We start from the raw sequence: 17,433 nt of genomic DNA, 5'->3' as shown, positions 1-17,433 counted from the left end.
CGCCATGTGATAGATCGTTTTTGTTAATGTTTTTATTTTTATAGTCGTAAAATATGCATCATAGATAAAAAAGAAAAGAAAATATCTGTTAATTAATGAGATAACGCCATCGAGAGTCACGTAGTAGTATTTTTATTTGGGTATATCAATAAAATTATGATATGATACTGATACGAGAATGTACTGTAAACACTAGCTCACTATTAAATTAAAGATAAATAAGTAACTTCACTCGTGCTTAATTTAGTTTGCCGCGAAAGTCAACCAAACCAAACATTTCACAACAATAATAAACAGTAAATACGTTTTTGTTCGTCAAATTCAAACTCGCAAGCGAATTATCATTTTGCCGCATCCTTATAGGTAAAATACTAAAAACATTGTAAGCTCTATGTTAACGCATTAGTTTTAAATCGATTGCAGGTGCAAAAATCCGTTATCGTATCAATTTAATGAAATTTGCAATAACTCAAATGCGACTGCTACCGACCGGCCGAGCGGACCGATCCGAAGTGTTCCGAAAGCATTGCGGAATGAGAGCGAGCGAGCAGTGAGTGCGGGTGCGAGCGGGATAGCAAAGTAATGATAGCATGGCAACCAAACATCACACATCACACCATCACGTCTCATTGCTCATTATACATTACGCGGATTCTACTTGAACGGACCTTTCGTACCGACTACCGGCGCGTCAATCTATATTGATGCTTTACGAGTTTACGCGCGCTTCGGCCAGTCATATGCTCGAGTGATGTTTGAAGTTGAAGTAATGCTTGGTTTCTCGGAGTGATGCGTAATGCAACATTACGCGTTTGAGTGATATCTCATTTGTGATGTTACGCGCATTACTTACACATGTCTACTATAAGACTTACTTGCCAGGACTCTCCTGCTAGGAGACACTCAGCCTCCAAGCGATTGTTAGAGCGCCGCGAAAAAGGGCCAGAAATGGCCACCTCAAACGCCCCGGAAAGGGAAGTAAAAAAAATGAAGTTGGTTTTTACTATAATTCAAAACTGAATTACGAATTCGGTTTTAATTCAGTCCAAAACTAAATAAAAACAGTGAGCGTTTTACAGGAAACAGTGAATCATTTGACGTCCGCACGTTGCTGTCGCGGACTCTGGTTGGTCAACGCGTGGCATGCGTTTGTTTTCCTCCTCGCACCTCATCCAGTGTAACTTTATTATCAAATTGCCCAACGACCACGTAGCAATATTCATAATGACCAGACAATGTGATAAATAATGAAGTTCAGGTAATAATTTATCACTTGGCCCAATATAGCTTGCCATTATTTATAATGCCCGGGCATTATATATAATGCCCACATTAATCACTTGGTCCATGACATATACACTTGGTTACTTTTATATTCCTAAATTTCGAATAGTATATTAATGTCTCATCTCCGACTCCGAATTGCACTTCACGCTTGGCTAGAAATCTTACGTTGGATTTTGTCTTACCTATGTAAACAGGAACATGTTATTACTTAAGCATTATTATATATTATTATTTTATTGCAGGTTCGCAATCGCCGACAATGCATACAGATCACTGGTGTACGAGCACAGGGAACAATGTATATTAATTTCAGGTAAACTCATTTAGTTAAAACACCTATAAGTTTGGAATTCTTGGTTCCGTGAACAAACAAAATGCACTCTGCACTGTTCGAATCAAAATTAAATGTAAAGTTCAAGTAAATATGTAGTTATTACATTTTCATTCAAGGAACTTACATATAAAACGGTAGACCTTAGGTATTATTCGTTAAACTGCACACAATCAACCCACTAAATCTTTCTCCAGGCGAATCCGGCTCTGGAAAGACCGAAGCTTCCAAGAAGGTTCTAGAATATATCGCAGCGCGCACCAAACACCTGCGAACCGTGGAGACAGTCAAGGACAAACTGCTGCAGACCAATCCTCTGCTGGAGGCCTTCGGCAACGCCAAGACCAACAGGAATGACAACTCCAGTCGGTTCGGAAAATATATGGACATCCAGTTTAATTATGAAGGTGAGAAATTATGCTATTTGACCATTGATCACATTTTGCAAATAAATATATCTTTATCTTTATTTATCCTAGTTTTGGATGGAGAGAACCAATGAGAGAGTTTGTGAGTTGTGGTGTAGAACATGAACAAGATTATCCGCGAATATAACTCGCTCTAGATAAAAACATCGGATCCAGTATTCGGAATAAAAATCTATTTTTTGTCGGTTGAAAGGCGCTCCTGTCGGAGGACATATCCTCAACTACCTGCTGGAGAAATCGCGCGTGGTCAGTCAAATGGCAGGCGAGAGAAACTTCCACATCTTCTACCAGCTGCTGGCCGGCGCGGACCAGGAGTTGATAAACTCCCTCCGTCTACAGGGAAGACCAGAGGCTTACAAGTTCTGTAATACAACGGATTCGGTAAGATGACCTTTAATGCAGAAATCGTTTGCTCAGTGACACTTAAACAATCTTTGTCTTGAATCATCGAGAGAAATACTAGTTGTTTTATTGCTTACCAAGGTACCTTTAAATTGAGAACCTCCTTCTTTGAAATCTTGAAATTGGTTAAAAAGCTCATTCGATTTGCTCCAAAGTTATTTTCCGGCCTCCCGTATAACATATTCCTTCCGTTCCAGCACACACAAGCAACCAAGATAAACGACGCCGACCAGTTCCGCACCATCCGCGACGCCATGAAGGTCATCGAGATAGGCGAGGCTGAGCAGGCCGAAATCTTCCAGATTGTTGCCAGCGTTCTGCACTTGGGAAACGTCAAGTTCGTGCAGAATGATAAGGGCAATGCGGAGATCTTGACGCATGACGCTAGCAGCGGCAATGTTGCTGAGGTAAGGATATGTCGAAGCCTTAGAGTGGGAGAGATGTAGCATGCCGAGGTCTTACAGATTGTTGCCAGCGTTCTGCACTCGGGGAACGTCATGTGTGTAGAGAAAAACAAGGACTCGGTGGAGATATTGACGCATAACTCGGAAACTTGGCTGAGGTAAGGATAAATATACCAGTACATATCTTTACATTACAACCCATTACACCCATTTATAAATAAGTAGTTTCTCGCAGAAACAGAGGTTGAGGTGGTTACTAACTGAGCACCTCCCTGCATTACAAGGCACGTAAACCACATTTACGACGGTCATGTTTTATTTAATTTTTATAGTACAAATAATATCGTATGAAATGCGATGTTAGTGCCATAAAGGCATTCTCTGCCAGTATTAACCTCCGGGTAGTACGTATTAAGACTTCCTACAATCAAGTTCTAGAACTTCAGATCACAGTATCTTTTTAGTACTTTAATTCTTGTTGTTAGGCAGATAAGCCGAAGACAATCTAATTTGTAATGTCATTTGAAAAGGTACTTAGATGGGCGTACGGGCGCTAATTTACATGTAATTGTAAACCGATTCCGTGGCTCAGACAACTCATTGAATAATTATGGTATTTACCTCAAGCGATTCAGTGACAGAAGCAAATTGAGTCAGTTACATTTCAGCCGCATTAATTTCCTTTTAAAGTTTTCCTGCGTAACTATTGTGCAAACAAATGCCGAAGGATTCCGTCAATAAATATGTATGACGTGCGTTAGCCAGACGTGTTTGTTAAATCTGGACCTAATGTATTGCAATACCTTGTAACACATAGGCCTTACGCATTCTAAGGTCTTTTGCGGAAAAACGTTCTAGAATTGTATGACTAAGACATCACAAATTGACAAAATTCTGCTATTATCATACATAGGTACTTAGAGGGATCACAGAGGTATTTGAGTCAGTAGATGTTGATAATAACACATACATATTTAAAAATATGTAAATGCATTTAAAAAAAAATCTATAATTGTTAGGAAAATGTAGAATTCGTTTTCCGACGAAATGCAATTTACCGAATCCACGCCACGTACTTATACGAATAATTTTAAAAGACTCATTCTTTTTTTTGCGATTTATAGAATTTAGTTTAAAGCCTGAATGGGTGGGCGTGTAGCGTGGCGGGGCGTGCGGCGTGCATGTTAAACAAATGCAAAGGAGCTGCCTTAGAACACGCCTGCCTCACATCACTTGTGAGCCCGACGCCACGCTCAACACTCCGCCGAACGCTCCGCTTCGAGCGTCCACTCAGGCCTTACACTTAGAATTAGGTCAATTAAATCTCAGCAATAGATCGTGTATTCTCGTAAACGTGACCACGACTCGACGATGTTTATCATTTCGTTACGGTAGTCAAGATGACCGCTCCTCACGCATCTGTGAGTACAGACGTTTGGGAAAGGAGTGTGCTTGAAATGATCTAATATACTTTTCGTAGATATATGAATAATTTTTATTTTCATTCCACCGTAACCGTGAATGCTAAGAAAATCCAATCCACTATTTGATAGTGACTTTACTGCATCATCAAAGCTAAAGTGATATCAAAATTGACTCAGGGGGGCCTTAAGGTACTTACTGTAGGTTAAGAGAGCGGAGTTTAAGAATTTTATCTAGGGACTTCATCGATTCGAATCTTGATTTTTGACTTTCGTTTGGTGGAAAAAAATCACGAAACGGTCTAAAACGCGCTTTAAAAAACTAACAATTTGTACACAAAAGCTAAAAATATTAAAATTGTTTAAAAAAATGCGCGATTTTATTTTTGAGGGAACTCATCGATTTGTTACATTTAAAAAAATTTTTAAATCTCCGCTATCAGCCTTTCTGTCACTCGATATGCAAGAGGATTTCGATTCGAGTCACTCGATTTTCGATGTTATCACTGTTATTACTTATTAGACACAAACTGCATGCACAAGTACCAATATAAAATGTTTAAGAATTAAATTAATTTTGAATAATTATTAATTTATACTTAGATTATAGAAAAAAAAGGAATCGATAATATTTTAATCACTTGCACGATATGAGTAAGTTATGATTAGTTAAGTAGGTATTTAATGATAATCGATTTTATATATTGTAATTGTTTGCTTGAATTTTATGTTTTTGTGAGAATAAATAGCTTTATTATATTATTATATTATATAAACAAACTACGCAAAAACCTGCTGCAAGGATGTGGTAGTAGGTAGGTACTTACTGTTATTTTCACATTGTTGTGGATAAATAAATTAAGTTAGTAATTTTTGACATTGCTGCGTTCTTTATTTTTCCCTATTATTGTATTATTTAAATTTTTGACTTTCTGACATTACCTAGGTTGTCCTAGCTGTATTTTTTATTTTTATATTCTTCCTTATTTTGACAAATTTTTCTATTTACTTATATAAAGTGTTTTTATACATTTTTTACTGTTTTATTTTATTTTTGCTATTAATTAAGTGGATTGAACTACGAACCGGAATAAATTTGCTATGAATAAGTAAATTTATTCCGATTCGTAGTTACTATAGGGAGCGTGCATGAACTGTATTTTGACATGTAAAATATAATGTACATTTCCAATAAGAAATAAAATAACTATTTAGGTACCTATTATATGTATTTATCGATTACAAATTCCTCACACAATGTTCTCGATAAGAATATCCGGTAATTAATATTTTGTCAAATACCACTTACTCTGCGACCATATCAATACGAGTAAAAAAAACTTTGATTACCGATTTTTCCTTGTTCTACATATTATTATTTTTTATTTAAATATAAAATTAATGAAAAAGGCCACTCCGCGTAACCCCTAGCGCAAAGGTGCCCATCACACTGCGCTACTTAAATTAGAATAGACAGCCTTTGCACCGGGTATGATCCGGAGCGCGGGTCATTCCTTTATGAATGAGTCTTGGCCTCCGACACGAGTACACGCCAGTTGTCTCGATCCTGTGCCATCTCCCGCCAGTTATCGGCCTGGACTCCTGGAGATCGCGCAAGTCCGCTTCAACAGCATCGCCCCAGCGATATCTGGGACGTCCGATAGGCCTCCGCCCTACCGGGCGTCCCAGGTATGCCCTTTCAGCGTTTTTTTAGTTTTTAGTTTTATGCTTAATAGAATAATTTTATTGACATTGCGCGTTTATTTTGTTTCTATCTGACTATATGGTCGAGTTCACAAACATCTTCACAAGCTAGCGCTCCAAAAATATATTTACACGCCTCTAAGACACTGACTGGTCATGTATATATTTTGGAACTTTGGCTACGTGTTTGTGAGCGCGACTCTATGAACTCTCAAGTATCTAACTTAATTATTGACCTCATTGTGTCCTCACGTCACACCAGTACCACGATGTCTACGCCTAAATGTTGTGGACCAATTAATTTCTTTGATTCATTATTTTCTCACTCGTTACGAGTGCCACGACATCAGCTGATGACAGAATGTACTTTAGTCGACCACAAACACTTAATCAATTGAGTTCTGATCAATCTACGTTGATGGAGACTCATTAAGTAGGTACATATTCGAGTCCGTACTCTTCAAAACTTTTTACTCATTGAAATGGGTTAGATTAAACTATAGAAAGTATTAAAAAGTCTTTTTTTTATACCACGTCGGTGGCTAACAACAGCCGCCTGATAGTACTTGGGTGGTATACGGCTTATGTAAATTTTGGTTCGCTTTTCTCCTTGTGTTTTTGTCGTTTTCGCATTCACTGCCTGTAGGACTATTAATTTATTTCTGGTCCTTCGAGCCGGATGGATAGAATGTGAATGATTAGTGAACGGAAAGGAGCGCGAACAGACTGTGCACAAAAATGCAAATAGTTCATAAAACAACACGTTTTAATCAACTATCTTCTTCCTCCTCAGCTCCTAAAAGTGGACTCCACCAAGCTGCGTTCAGTCCTCACCAGTCGCACGATCGACGCCCGTGGAGACGTGGTCAACACCCCCCTGGACGTCGAACAAGCGCAGTTCGCCAGAGACGCCCTCGCTAAGGCCATCTATGATAAACACTTTAGCTGGCTTGTGAAGAGATTGAACGCTTCATTGGCCCCCGCTCAATATGGAGCTAGGGACTCTGTTATTGGCATTCTGGATATCTATGGATTTGAGATCTTTCCTAAGAACTGGTGAGTGTCTTTTGGTTTTTATATTGAATGTCAGCACGGTCTAGTCGAGCAAGGTCTGTTCGCGAGATATGCGCTCGCCAAGAGATAAACAGTTTAGCTTACTTGTGAAAAACTGAATGCTTCGCTGTCACCTGCTCAAAATGAAGACTCAGTGGTTACCATTTTGGGCAGGTATTTATGTATTCAAAGTCTTAAACCAGTGAGTCTTACGTTCTAGTGCGTTTCGTGTTGTTCTACACTACTCACGACTTGCGACTTGAAGAGACCTATATTACAAAGTTGGCCGAACGACAATTAGAATTCACACAACCATTATAAATTGAACCGTAAACTGTAGCCGTCTGTTACTGTTTACGGTTCAATTTGTAGTGGTTTATTATCAATTCTAATTAACGTTCAGCCAACACTGCTAGGTATATTATACCTATGCTTACTCGGCAAAATGCAATAACATTCCAAAAAAGTCAACTACACGTATCAATATGATTACATGTTCCCATAAACGATGAGAATGCGTCATCCCGCCGATAAAGTTTATCATTTGATATCACGATAAGTAATAGAATAGTTATGAACTGATAAACATCCACAGCTTTAGCTGGCAACATGATACCTACATATTTCTGTTTACCTAATATGAACATCCTTGTTTACCTAACATGAAATGAAAAGTGATCTTTGCGTTTGCATCATATTGGTTAGAAAAGTCAATGGCCTCTATCCTTTTGAATATCTAACTCCGATAGCGTTAGTCAACTGTATAATGTACTTTTCGAACCGATAGTCATCTTAAGTAGCACATGTACTATAATAATAAAAAATACGTTTCTAAGATTTATTTATTGCTTTCTTTGAATTTAATCAGTACCAAATTAGATTTAACACTTAGGTACACGTCTGACACTGGACTATCAGTTTCAGTCCTTGAAAGTAGGTAATGATTATTTTTTCAATTTTGAATATGTCTCAATATAATAATTGGGTCCTTTATAAACAGCAAGAGGTGTCAGAAAGATAAGCATACAAATCATACAATGCAGCTTTCTTTTGACGATTTATTATGTTGATGTACAGTAAGTTGCAGAGATAACTGACCCCTCCTGCATAGAAACTTGTTTGCGAGGGGGTCAGATATCTCTGCCGCTTACTGTATGGTGTATGTACGTATCGTTTCAAGGAATTTCTGAAGTCCTGTTTTCCTTCCAGCTTCGAACAGTTCTGCATCAACTACTGCAACGAAAAGCTGCAGCAGCTGTTCATCCAGCTGACCCTCAAGCAGGAGCAAGAGGAGTACCTTCGGGAAGGCATCGAGTGGGAGCCGGTGGTCTACTTCAACAACATTGTGATCTGCGACCTCATTGAAGCTCGGCATCAAGGTAGGAATCTACTTATCAGCATATAAAAATGGATGAGACGTATTGAGAGCCTTTTGAGACCGCTAACTTATGAAACAAACGTAAAAGTAGAAATATAAATTAACTAATGAGAATTTATATATTGTTAACAGCTCATTGGTTACTCTCATACTAGTACGCCCTCTAGCGGAATTTTCGATGATCGATGTAAAAATACTATTTAGTCGTAATGTTACCAAACACAAGGCAACATTGATTCTCAATTCTGACTACTCATTCCTTCAATTAAGTTGGTCATAAAGATATTATATTCCTTAAATATATAGCCGATTGCGATCATAAAGAAATCGTGACTCGTATAGTGACACAGGCTAATTGTCTTATTCACCAGGTATTATCTCAATCCTGGACGACGAGTGCCTGCGGCCTGGAGATGCTACGGACAGTAGCTTCCTCGAGAAACTGAACCAGCGTCTGGACAAACACAAGCACTACAAGGGTCATCGCAATGTCGACACCAAGACACAGAAGCTCATGGGACGAGATGTAAGTTTCTCCCATTTAAACGCCAAAAACTTTAACCGTCGTGCTACAGCATGATCGCTTATAAAATAAACTACAACGCATCGTAGCGTACGCTATACTTATATTTGCTTGGTTCTACCAATCATCAAGCAAGCAAGTGCATCACATGAGGTGGCGTTAGGCGTGGGCCACCGCCTACGGCCTCGCGGTCCGAGGGGTCTCCCGCCTCGAATAAGTATATCTCGGACACAACGTTAAAATGTTCGGTATTTCTTGCGATATTTTGGTCTTGCCCCGCCACTGCATCACATTTTAAGATTCTACGCATGTTTCTTCTGGTTTTAGGATATTTGACCAGTATTATAAAACTCATGCATGTATATGTTGACAGGAGTTCTGCATCGTCCACTACGCGGGTGAAGTGACGTACAGCGTGAGCACCTTCCTCGAAAAGAACAACGATCTTCTGTTCCGAGATATTCAGGCCCTCATGGCTACTAGCGGGAACACCATCGTCGAACAATGCTTCAAGGTAATAGGGTACTTTTCCCTCGATTTAGTCTACAATAGGTGACAAACTCTCCTTTTGTGGCTTCTGTATTTTTTACTCCCTTAGCGCCACTTTTACCATCCCACTAGCCTGGGGTTAATCGGTTAAACCTAGAGTTACTATGGTTACCAGTACAGTTTGACTCAGTTTAACCGGCTTACCCTGGGTTAGTGGAATAAGGATGTGAATTTTAGGATGAAAACTAAAATAAAAATAAAATAAACTTTATTTAGTAGTACCATAAATGTAACAACTGCTTACACTTAGATAACACTAATTTTACTATTCTAATTTCTAATAATATCCTATGATAAAAACGACCAATGTGTGGAATCACATTGAAATCTATCTAGCCGTTGCGTGAAAAAGCAATAAACGCCTAAAATTTAGCGATCTTTTAAAATGGAAAATTCCCTAATTAATAAAAACTAAAACAATAAAACCAGTTCTCTTTGTATGTTTTTGTTTTATTTTATTGCATTAGAGTTAAAATTGTAGGTTAACTGTCCAGCACCTTTATAATTTTTGATAAGCAAACTGCCATTGTCCTTCCTAAACTCGTATATTTGCATCACCAGGATGCTAACCTGACCAGCAAGAAGAGGCCCGAGACCGCCATCACGCAGTTCAAGAACTCCCTCAACGACCTCATTAAAATTCTCAGCAGCAAGGAGCCTTCTTACATCCGCTGCATCAAGCCTAATGACTTCAAGATGCCTAGTAAGGAAGGAATTATTCTTCTTTTCATCCTATCCACTTAGAGCTCTAATAATGTTATGCTTCGATTCTGGATAGTTTTGGTTACCTCCTGCCACTACTGCGCCCAATACAATCCCCTCTCTCGGGACCAGTCAGATTTTTCCACGTTATGTTTTATCTGTATAATTTTTCAGGGCACACCTGAAAAGGTTGCTCATAGAATTGTTAAGTAAAAAGTCCCGCGCGAATTAAAAGGAAGACTTCACAACTTCTTGTTTATGTTCCCAGTGCAAATGGATGACAAGCTGATCTCTCACCAAGTGAAGTACCTCGGTCTGATGGAGAACCTGCGCGTTCGACGCGCTGGCTTCGCCTACAGGCGTACTTATGAAGCCTTCCTCGAGAGGTAATCAAACTTTACCGACACCTATCAAAAGTGGTCTCTTGATTGAAAAGTTATTTAACAACGTCGGCTTAGATTTTTTCATTTTCCCAGTAAGGAATAAACACCAAATCCGCCTATTTACAATTTTATTACACCAAGAGAAAGATTTACTTTAGGACTTTACCTTCGACGTTATTTTCGAATCTCTTGACGACAGAAATGCTGGATAAATTAATGAGAAAATAAGCTGTTGTTTAGGACACCACGTCTAGGGGGTGAAAGCAATCTCAGAAATCGATCAAAAGAAGAGTGCACAATGTCCAGAAATGTTTAGGGCCTGGACATATCTGTAACTGATCTCTTTATTTAGGTACAAGTGCCTGTGCGCGGAGACGTGGCCGGTGTGGCGCGGGCCCGCGCGCGAGGGCGTGCAGAAGCTCGTTGAAGTCATTAACTACGAACGCGAGGAATACAGGATGGGCAAGTAAGTAGACCTAGTGAATTGACCATTGGTACACTTTATGATGACGTAATAAAATCTATGGTAACGTATCGTTAAGTTGCCGTTAATCCAAAACAAAAAACTGGTTAGTAAGAAAGTGTAACGTAATTTCAAACAACGAACGCCTATAAAATAAGTTAAAGTAGAGATAAAAATATTTGACTATGCCTAATAGAAGTAAGTACTTAATAAACAGCTGGAGATGTATTGCCGATAGTTTTTGGGAAGACACAATGAGACTCATTAATCCTTTACCTATAACTAAATGTTTACAATTAAAACCTACTTTTAGTAACCGTTTCTTTCACAACAAGTTATAATAATCTTTCAAATCTGTTCACTAGCACTAAAATCTTCATCCGCTTCCCGAAGACGCTCTTTGAAACCGAAGACGCGTATCAAATCAAGAAGAACGACATCGCAACCATCATCCAGAGCCGTTGGCGCGGCTACTGGCAGCGCAAGCAGTACCTGAAGATGAGGGCAGCCGCCATTATCATCCAGAAGTGGGTGCGGCGGTTCCTGGCGCAACGGCTGCTGGCTAGGAGAAAGAAGGCTGCTGAAGTCATTAGGGCTTTCATCAAAGGTATTCTTACTTTCTTTTTCGGTACAGCCGGATTGTTCCCAATGAACTAAAAATCTGGAATGGTGTATACAAGTATCCTAGTAAACACGATCCATCCTGTGCTCCTCTCTCTTATTCTTCTGGTCCTCATTTCTTTTTCCTCGTCCTGGTCTTAAGATAGTTTAATACTGCTAAGTGGAACCGAATAAAACAAACAAATTCTTACGGTCTGTGCTACACTGAATTGATAGTCAATTCAATTCCTAACATGTGATTTCACATAATGCCTAACATGTGATTTCAGAGGACGTTTCTATTGTGATGAGCTTTATACAACTTAGGTATTATATTATGATCTCGTTACTTACCTGTATAAAATGTCTAGGCTTCATCACCCGAAACGGCCCTGAGACGCCGGAGAACCGCCGGTTCCTAGGAATCGCGAAGGTGCATTGGCTAAAGCGCCTCGCCACCAGACTGCCCACCGAGATCCTGGACCTCAGCTGGCCGGTCGCGCCCGCCACGTGCCAGGAGGCTTCAAAGTAAGGCCCTTTTACTCTGTTCGTACGCGTTGTAAAATTACGCAAATCCCATAGGCTCACCTCATCGGGGTTTGTGAGGGGTTTGTCATCCATTTACCTGTTCCACCACCCCCACTTTTTCATTATTTAACCATCAGTTGTTCGAAGTTGTTGCTATTCTTTCTAGCAATATTACTAAAAGATCTAAAATTCTGCGAAGGTAGATAGCAGGCAGGAATTTTTACATCAGAGCCTTGAGATGGATTGGTTGGTGTGAAATGTGGTCTAAGGAACACCAGTGTTGGAGAAAGTTACTCCGAATTTAAAAGGTCCATGTCTTCACCCTAGCTGAAAAAAGCAATTAGTCTAGACTTAAAATATATCTATTGTACTTATTTCCAGAGAGTTGCAGAGGCTGCACCGTGCCCTTCTTTCTCGCAAGTACCGCCTAGCGCTGTCACCAGAGGACAAGAAGCAGTTGGAGCTCAAGGTTCTCGCCGAGAAGATGTTCAAGGGTGAGTCCATATCCATATATGATAGCGACTCCCTTAAGTGACCACTGATGGACATTATGTCTTTGTAATAAGGTTTACTGTGTGTAGATGGTGGCGCCAATCTTTAAAAAAAACCCCAAAATTTTTAGTGCTGTCTTCCGCTGGTCATTTTATAGTCAACATAATCAGTTTTACTATAACTACAATGTAGTTAACAAAAATTTCTTAGCAACGTAAACTAAGGAAACAATGAATCGAACGTGAACTTTGTGTTGTGAGCTCCGTTCTGGTTTTCATCAGCAATTACGCTTCATGAAACGAAATTCTAGAACGGAAATGGTTACATTTATTTTGAAAATACTTACTTAAATTAATGAATAAGGTAATGTGGGGTAAGAGAAACAGTATGATCATTCCCTAGAAGTGTTTCTTTTTCCACAATATTACCTTACCCCATCTTATCTATAAGATTTAATTAGATCCCTGAATTTACCGTGAATTTTGAATGTACCAGGCAAAAAGAACAGCTACCCAGCCAGCGTGGGCAACCGCTTCGAAGTGGACCGCCTCAGCAACGAGCTGCAAGTTCTACGCGGAACGTTCATGGCCTCTGCTGCCTGGCCCACGGGCGAGAAGCTCATCGTACGTACTTCTGTCTACTTGTCTTGTTCTATTCTCCTAAGACCTTAATTTAAGTGTTTCTGGATTGTCAGAAATGTCAAAATGTACTTTGTCTGAACGACTCACAAGGTTATGTTTAAGAGAAACACTTGTAGGGTATTCTGATACCTTCAGCCCCGAGCAAAATACACTATGTTCCTCTTACAACAACTTATGAATGTCATTATTAATACTCTAGGGCATTATTGGCCTTATGAGCCCTACAAATGGTAATTTGTACATACACTTTCCCAGTTTGCACCTTCGGTGATATAATACAATTATGTTATTTTTCAGTATTCCAGTGAAGCCATAAAATACGACCGGCGAGGCTATAAACCCCGCGAGCGCGCACTTCTCGCCTCCGACAAAGCTCTGTACGTGTTAGACGCCGCTGGAAGGAAGACCTTCAAGCTGAAGCACCGGCTGCCACTCGACAAACTGAGGGTCATCGTCACCAATGAGACGGATAGCTTGGTGTTGATCAAGATTCCGCAGGAGCTGAAGAAAGACAAGGTTAGCACTAATCACTTCTCACTCTGAACGGAAGACCTTCAAGCTGAAATACCGGCTGCCGCTCAACTAATTGAGGGTCATCGTCACCAATGAGATGGATAGCTTGGTGCTGATCAAGATTCCGCAGGAGCTGAAGAAAGACAAGGTAAGCACTGATCACTTTCTCACTCTGAACGGAAGACCTTCAAGCTAAACACCGGATGCCGCTTGACAAACTGAGGGTCATCGTCACCAATGACACGGATAGCTTGATGTTGATCAAGATTCCGCAGGTGCTCAAGAAAGATAAGGTACCGAAGGTTCAAAAAATGACATAACCACTTTTATGATTCATTATAATCAAGTCATAATGGCGTCCACCGCAGGACATAAACCTCCACAAGGATCTCTGTAACGAACCACCGTGCGATGTCCTCTCCAGCGATTCTCTGCGATCTTCTCCAGATCATCGGTCCAATTTGTTACAGGCTTTTTTACTGCGTCTTCGATTCGGTCGGTCGCCACTAAAGAACCTTTCTGCTCCAATAGCTATCAGTTTTGCCAGCGGCCTCTTAAGACTCCACATTTAAATTTTACTATAAATTTTAAGTTATGCGAAATTTCTTTGACAGGGTGACCTGATCATCTCGGTGCCGCAGCTGATCGAGGCGCTGACGATCGTCACCGACTACACCAAGAAGCCCGAGCTCATCGAAATTGTTGACACTAGGACGTAAGTTGCTAGTTGCTACACAAACAACTAGTGCGTAAACTGTTTCAAAAGTTAGACCATCTCCACTTATAAGTTCAGTGTATGCATGTATCGTGCTATATATATTATAATAAATATCCAAAGACTTTTCAATTCCAAAGACACTGTTGTTTACAAATTCAACCTTAAATGTACTAAAATATGTGATATTTTGCAGCATCGCGCACGACCTGGTGAACGGCAAGCAGGGCGGCACCATCGAGGTGATCAACGGGCCGCAGCCCGCCATCCAGCGCGCCAAGAGCGGCAACCTGCTCGTGGTGAGTAGCACTGAATGTTACCTGATGTTAATGTGTAGTGGTTTGTTTTTCGATCGAATTATATAACAACTTCCAGATCTGTCTATATATATTTTTGCAAGTTATATCTATATTTTTATGTATGACTGTATGTGTTCTGAAAAATAAATATATAAAAATAAAAATTATAATTTTACAATAAAATAATAACAAACATGTTGAGAATTCACATGTTCATTTTATCGATCGGAACTAGACTCTGACCACGCTAACGTTGCACAAACTTGGCAGTAAGAACGCATAGAAATCCTTATAAGCTCCATACCTGACATCATTTGGCATGAAGACTTATCGTGGTCCGATTCTAGCCGGCTTTTTTAACTTTCAAATATACCGAAATCAAACGATAGGGCGCAGATTTTTTCACAGATTATTTGTTACGAAAAACTATGACATTGATGCATCAAGGCGGTTTCTTTACAGTATGTGCTAGTGGCGCCCCCTACGCAGCGTTTTGTACAATATTCCCTATTAGACAATTACACTAAAACTAAAACCTAAACTGTTTATTTTGTTCACAGGTGGCCACTCCCTAAACGCACCGACCAGTATTGAGATTAAAAAGGGCAACGACTCTTCTTATTTATATTTTCACCGATCAAATAATTTATTCTTCATCTATACCTTGAAATTGAACCTTACTGTTGGAAGATAAGGTCGAAGTTTAAAGTAACGAATAATTTTAAACATTTGTAACATCAAAGTCATCCAAAAATGCCTTTTTAATATATATGGCAGGGCCATTTGTTCTGTAAAATGTTATAGGTATATTTTCCTGAGTAAGTTATTAAAAGTGAAATTTCATGATCACACATATTTACATAATTATACATATATAGTCAATATAATTTTTATGAATCCACTTATGTATATAACACCTGTTATCATATATTTATATTATTTATTTATAATCCATGTTGAATATAATAAAATTTAAAGGCAGTTTACATTCGTATGTGACGATACTTTGTCAGTCTTATAATGATTACATTGTAGTAAAAATAAGTCAAAACAAATACAATTAAAGTTGAGAAATCTTTCCTTCCTCTTTTTAGAAGAGTTATCAGAAACGGTGTTCTAAAAAGGAATTTGCAGGAAACACTGATCGACAATCGACATCCATTGGATCATTCGACCTAGTTTCTAAGGCAACTCGGTCAGAAAATCCTTTTTATTCATAAGTTTTGAGTTTTGGGTAGTCGCTTGCCGAGTGTAAACTTTCCTAATTTTAATTATACTTTTTACTTTTTCTAATTAATTGTTTTTTTCTGTTATAATGTTATACAAATGAAGTTTTTTCTATGAAGGTAATTTATAACATATTTAATGTTAATAATATTTATATTTGATAGTGAGATAATTTTATAAATCTACGTACAAAGTACTTAAGTTAACTTTTTGTATGCCATAAACTAGGTACGTAAGGATTGCAAAACGTGTCAAAAGATTTGGATTTTTAGCGTTCTTACTGATATTTATTCCTTAAAATTCAACCTTAAGTCCTAACTTTTATGATACATTTTGCTCTGTTGAGATGTATTAAGCTGAATCGAAGGTGCCTATCTATCTTGTAGTTAATCCTATTTTCTACTAACTGGCACTTTAAATTCTTTACGCACCTGTATTAAAAACAAGAATTGGAACCTACACACTTAACCCTTTGAACGCCAAGAACCCTTAAAGGCGTCGTAAGAAGTCATGCCCGTGGCGCCAAGAACCAGTGTTGCCAGGCGTACGATAATTGTCGTACACGTACGATAATTTGGGCTCCGGTACGTTGTACGTTCCAAAGAGCATTATCGTACGCAAAAGTACGATAATTTCAGCCCTTAGACGATGCCACCTTGCGTATTTTGTACTATGCGTACGTTGTCAAGATAACCTTCAATGTTTCCAGGGCTAAAATGGTCGGATGTTTATCATTTGTCTAACAAGTATGTAAGCGCGAAAGTGACAGGCATAGTGACAGGTGATAAAAATGGAACCATGCCACTGAAGTACGGTTTATATTTGCTAGCTTATGCCATAGATACTCAAATTGGCGTGTGCATGACTTCTTGGGTTTGATATGTAGATGACGTTCAAAAGGTTAAAGGTATTCGACACTCATAAAATATAAAGATAGGTACATCAATGGACATTACTTGTGTACTTAACTGTACTTCTCCCGCTTGTGTCCATGCCCGTGTGTGAGTCGGTTGCACTTCATCACTTTAGCCATAGTTATATGGACATGCGAGAATGTTGTGCCTTGGAGATTTAAGCTAGTGCCTTAACAGTCATTTGAGTAATTAAATGTATTTTGATAAATTCGTCTTTTATTTGAATATTTACCTGATACAGGAAACGTGATTGATAATACTATGCTTATAGCTTTTTTTGGTCTTATATGCTCGTATTCATCGGTCTACTTTATTTATTAGGCTGCAATTAGACTATTACTGAAATGATCATATATAAGGGATCCCATCTGACAGTAATCCTTCAATTATGATCATATCCGTCGAATTTGTTACACCATACCTATGATGTCATAGGTTTGTCATTTTTAGGGTTCCGTGCCCAAAGGGTCAAACGG

The 17,433-nt window shown here is 39.0% G+C and overlaps 1 protein-coding gene across 3 annotated transcripts in view; it reads left to right on the top strand.

Moving 5' to 3' along the window:
* LOC133524481 (unconventional myosin IC) overlaps positions 1–17,165 on the top strand; it is a 107,571-nt gene extending 90,406 nt beyond the window's left edge. For all 3 annotated transcript variants that reach the window (XM_061860523.1, XM_061860524.1, XM_061860525.1), the window contains 19 exons: positions 1,530–1,600; positions 1,816–2,025; positions 2,240–2,427; positions 2,646–2,855; positions 6,771–7,033; positions 8,240–8,409; positions 8,780–8,934; positions 9,305–9,445; positions 10,042–10,183; positions 10,451–10,568; positions 10,918–11,031; positions 11,394–11,635; positions 12,000–12,156; positions 12,538–12,650; positions 13,144–13,271; positions 13,587–13,805; positions 14,417–14,517; positions 14,714–14,816; positions 15,377–17,165. In XM_061860523.1, coding sequence (XP_061716507.1) covers positions 1,530–1,600; positions 1,816–2,025; positions 2,240–2,427; positions 2,646–2,855; positions 6,771–7,033; positions 8,240–8,409; positions 8,780–8,934; positions 9,305–9,445; positions 10,042–10,183; positions 10,451–10,568; positions 10,918–11,031; positions 11,394–11,635; positions 12,000–12,156; positions 12,538–12,650; positions 13,144–13,271; positions 13,587–13,805; positions 14,417–14,517; positions 14,714–14,816; positions 15,377–15,391 — 2,860 coding nt within the window. In that variant the 3' untranslated portion in view covers positions 15,392–17,165. The remainder of the gene's footprint in view (positions 1–1,529; positions 1,601–1,815; positions 2,026–2,239; positions 2,428–2,645; positions 2,856–6,770; positions 7,034–8,239; positions 8,410–8,779; positions 8,935–9,304; positions 9,446–10,041; positions 10,184–10,450; positions 10,569–10,917; positions 11,032–11,393; positions 11,636–11,999; positions 12,157–12,537; positions 12,651–13,143; positions 13,272–13,586; positions 13,806–14,416; positions 14,518–14,713; positions 14,817–15,376) is intronic.
* Positions 17,166–17,433: the final 268 nt, after the last annotated feature.

This window comes from Cydia pomonella, chromosome 13, assembly GCF_033807575.1.
Source record: "Cydia pomonella isolate Wapato2018A chromosome 13, ilCydPomo1, whole genome shotgun sequence".
Classification (NCBI taxonomy): domain Eukaryota; kingdom Metazoa; phylum Arthropoda; class Insecta; order Lepidoptera; family Tortricidae; genus Cydia; species Cydia pomonella.
This window is presented reverse-complemented; position numbering and strand designations above follow the sequence as displayed.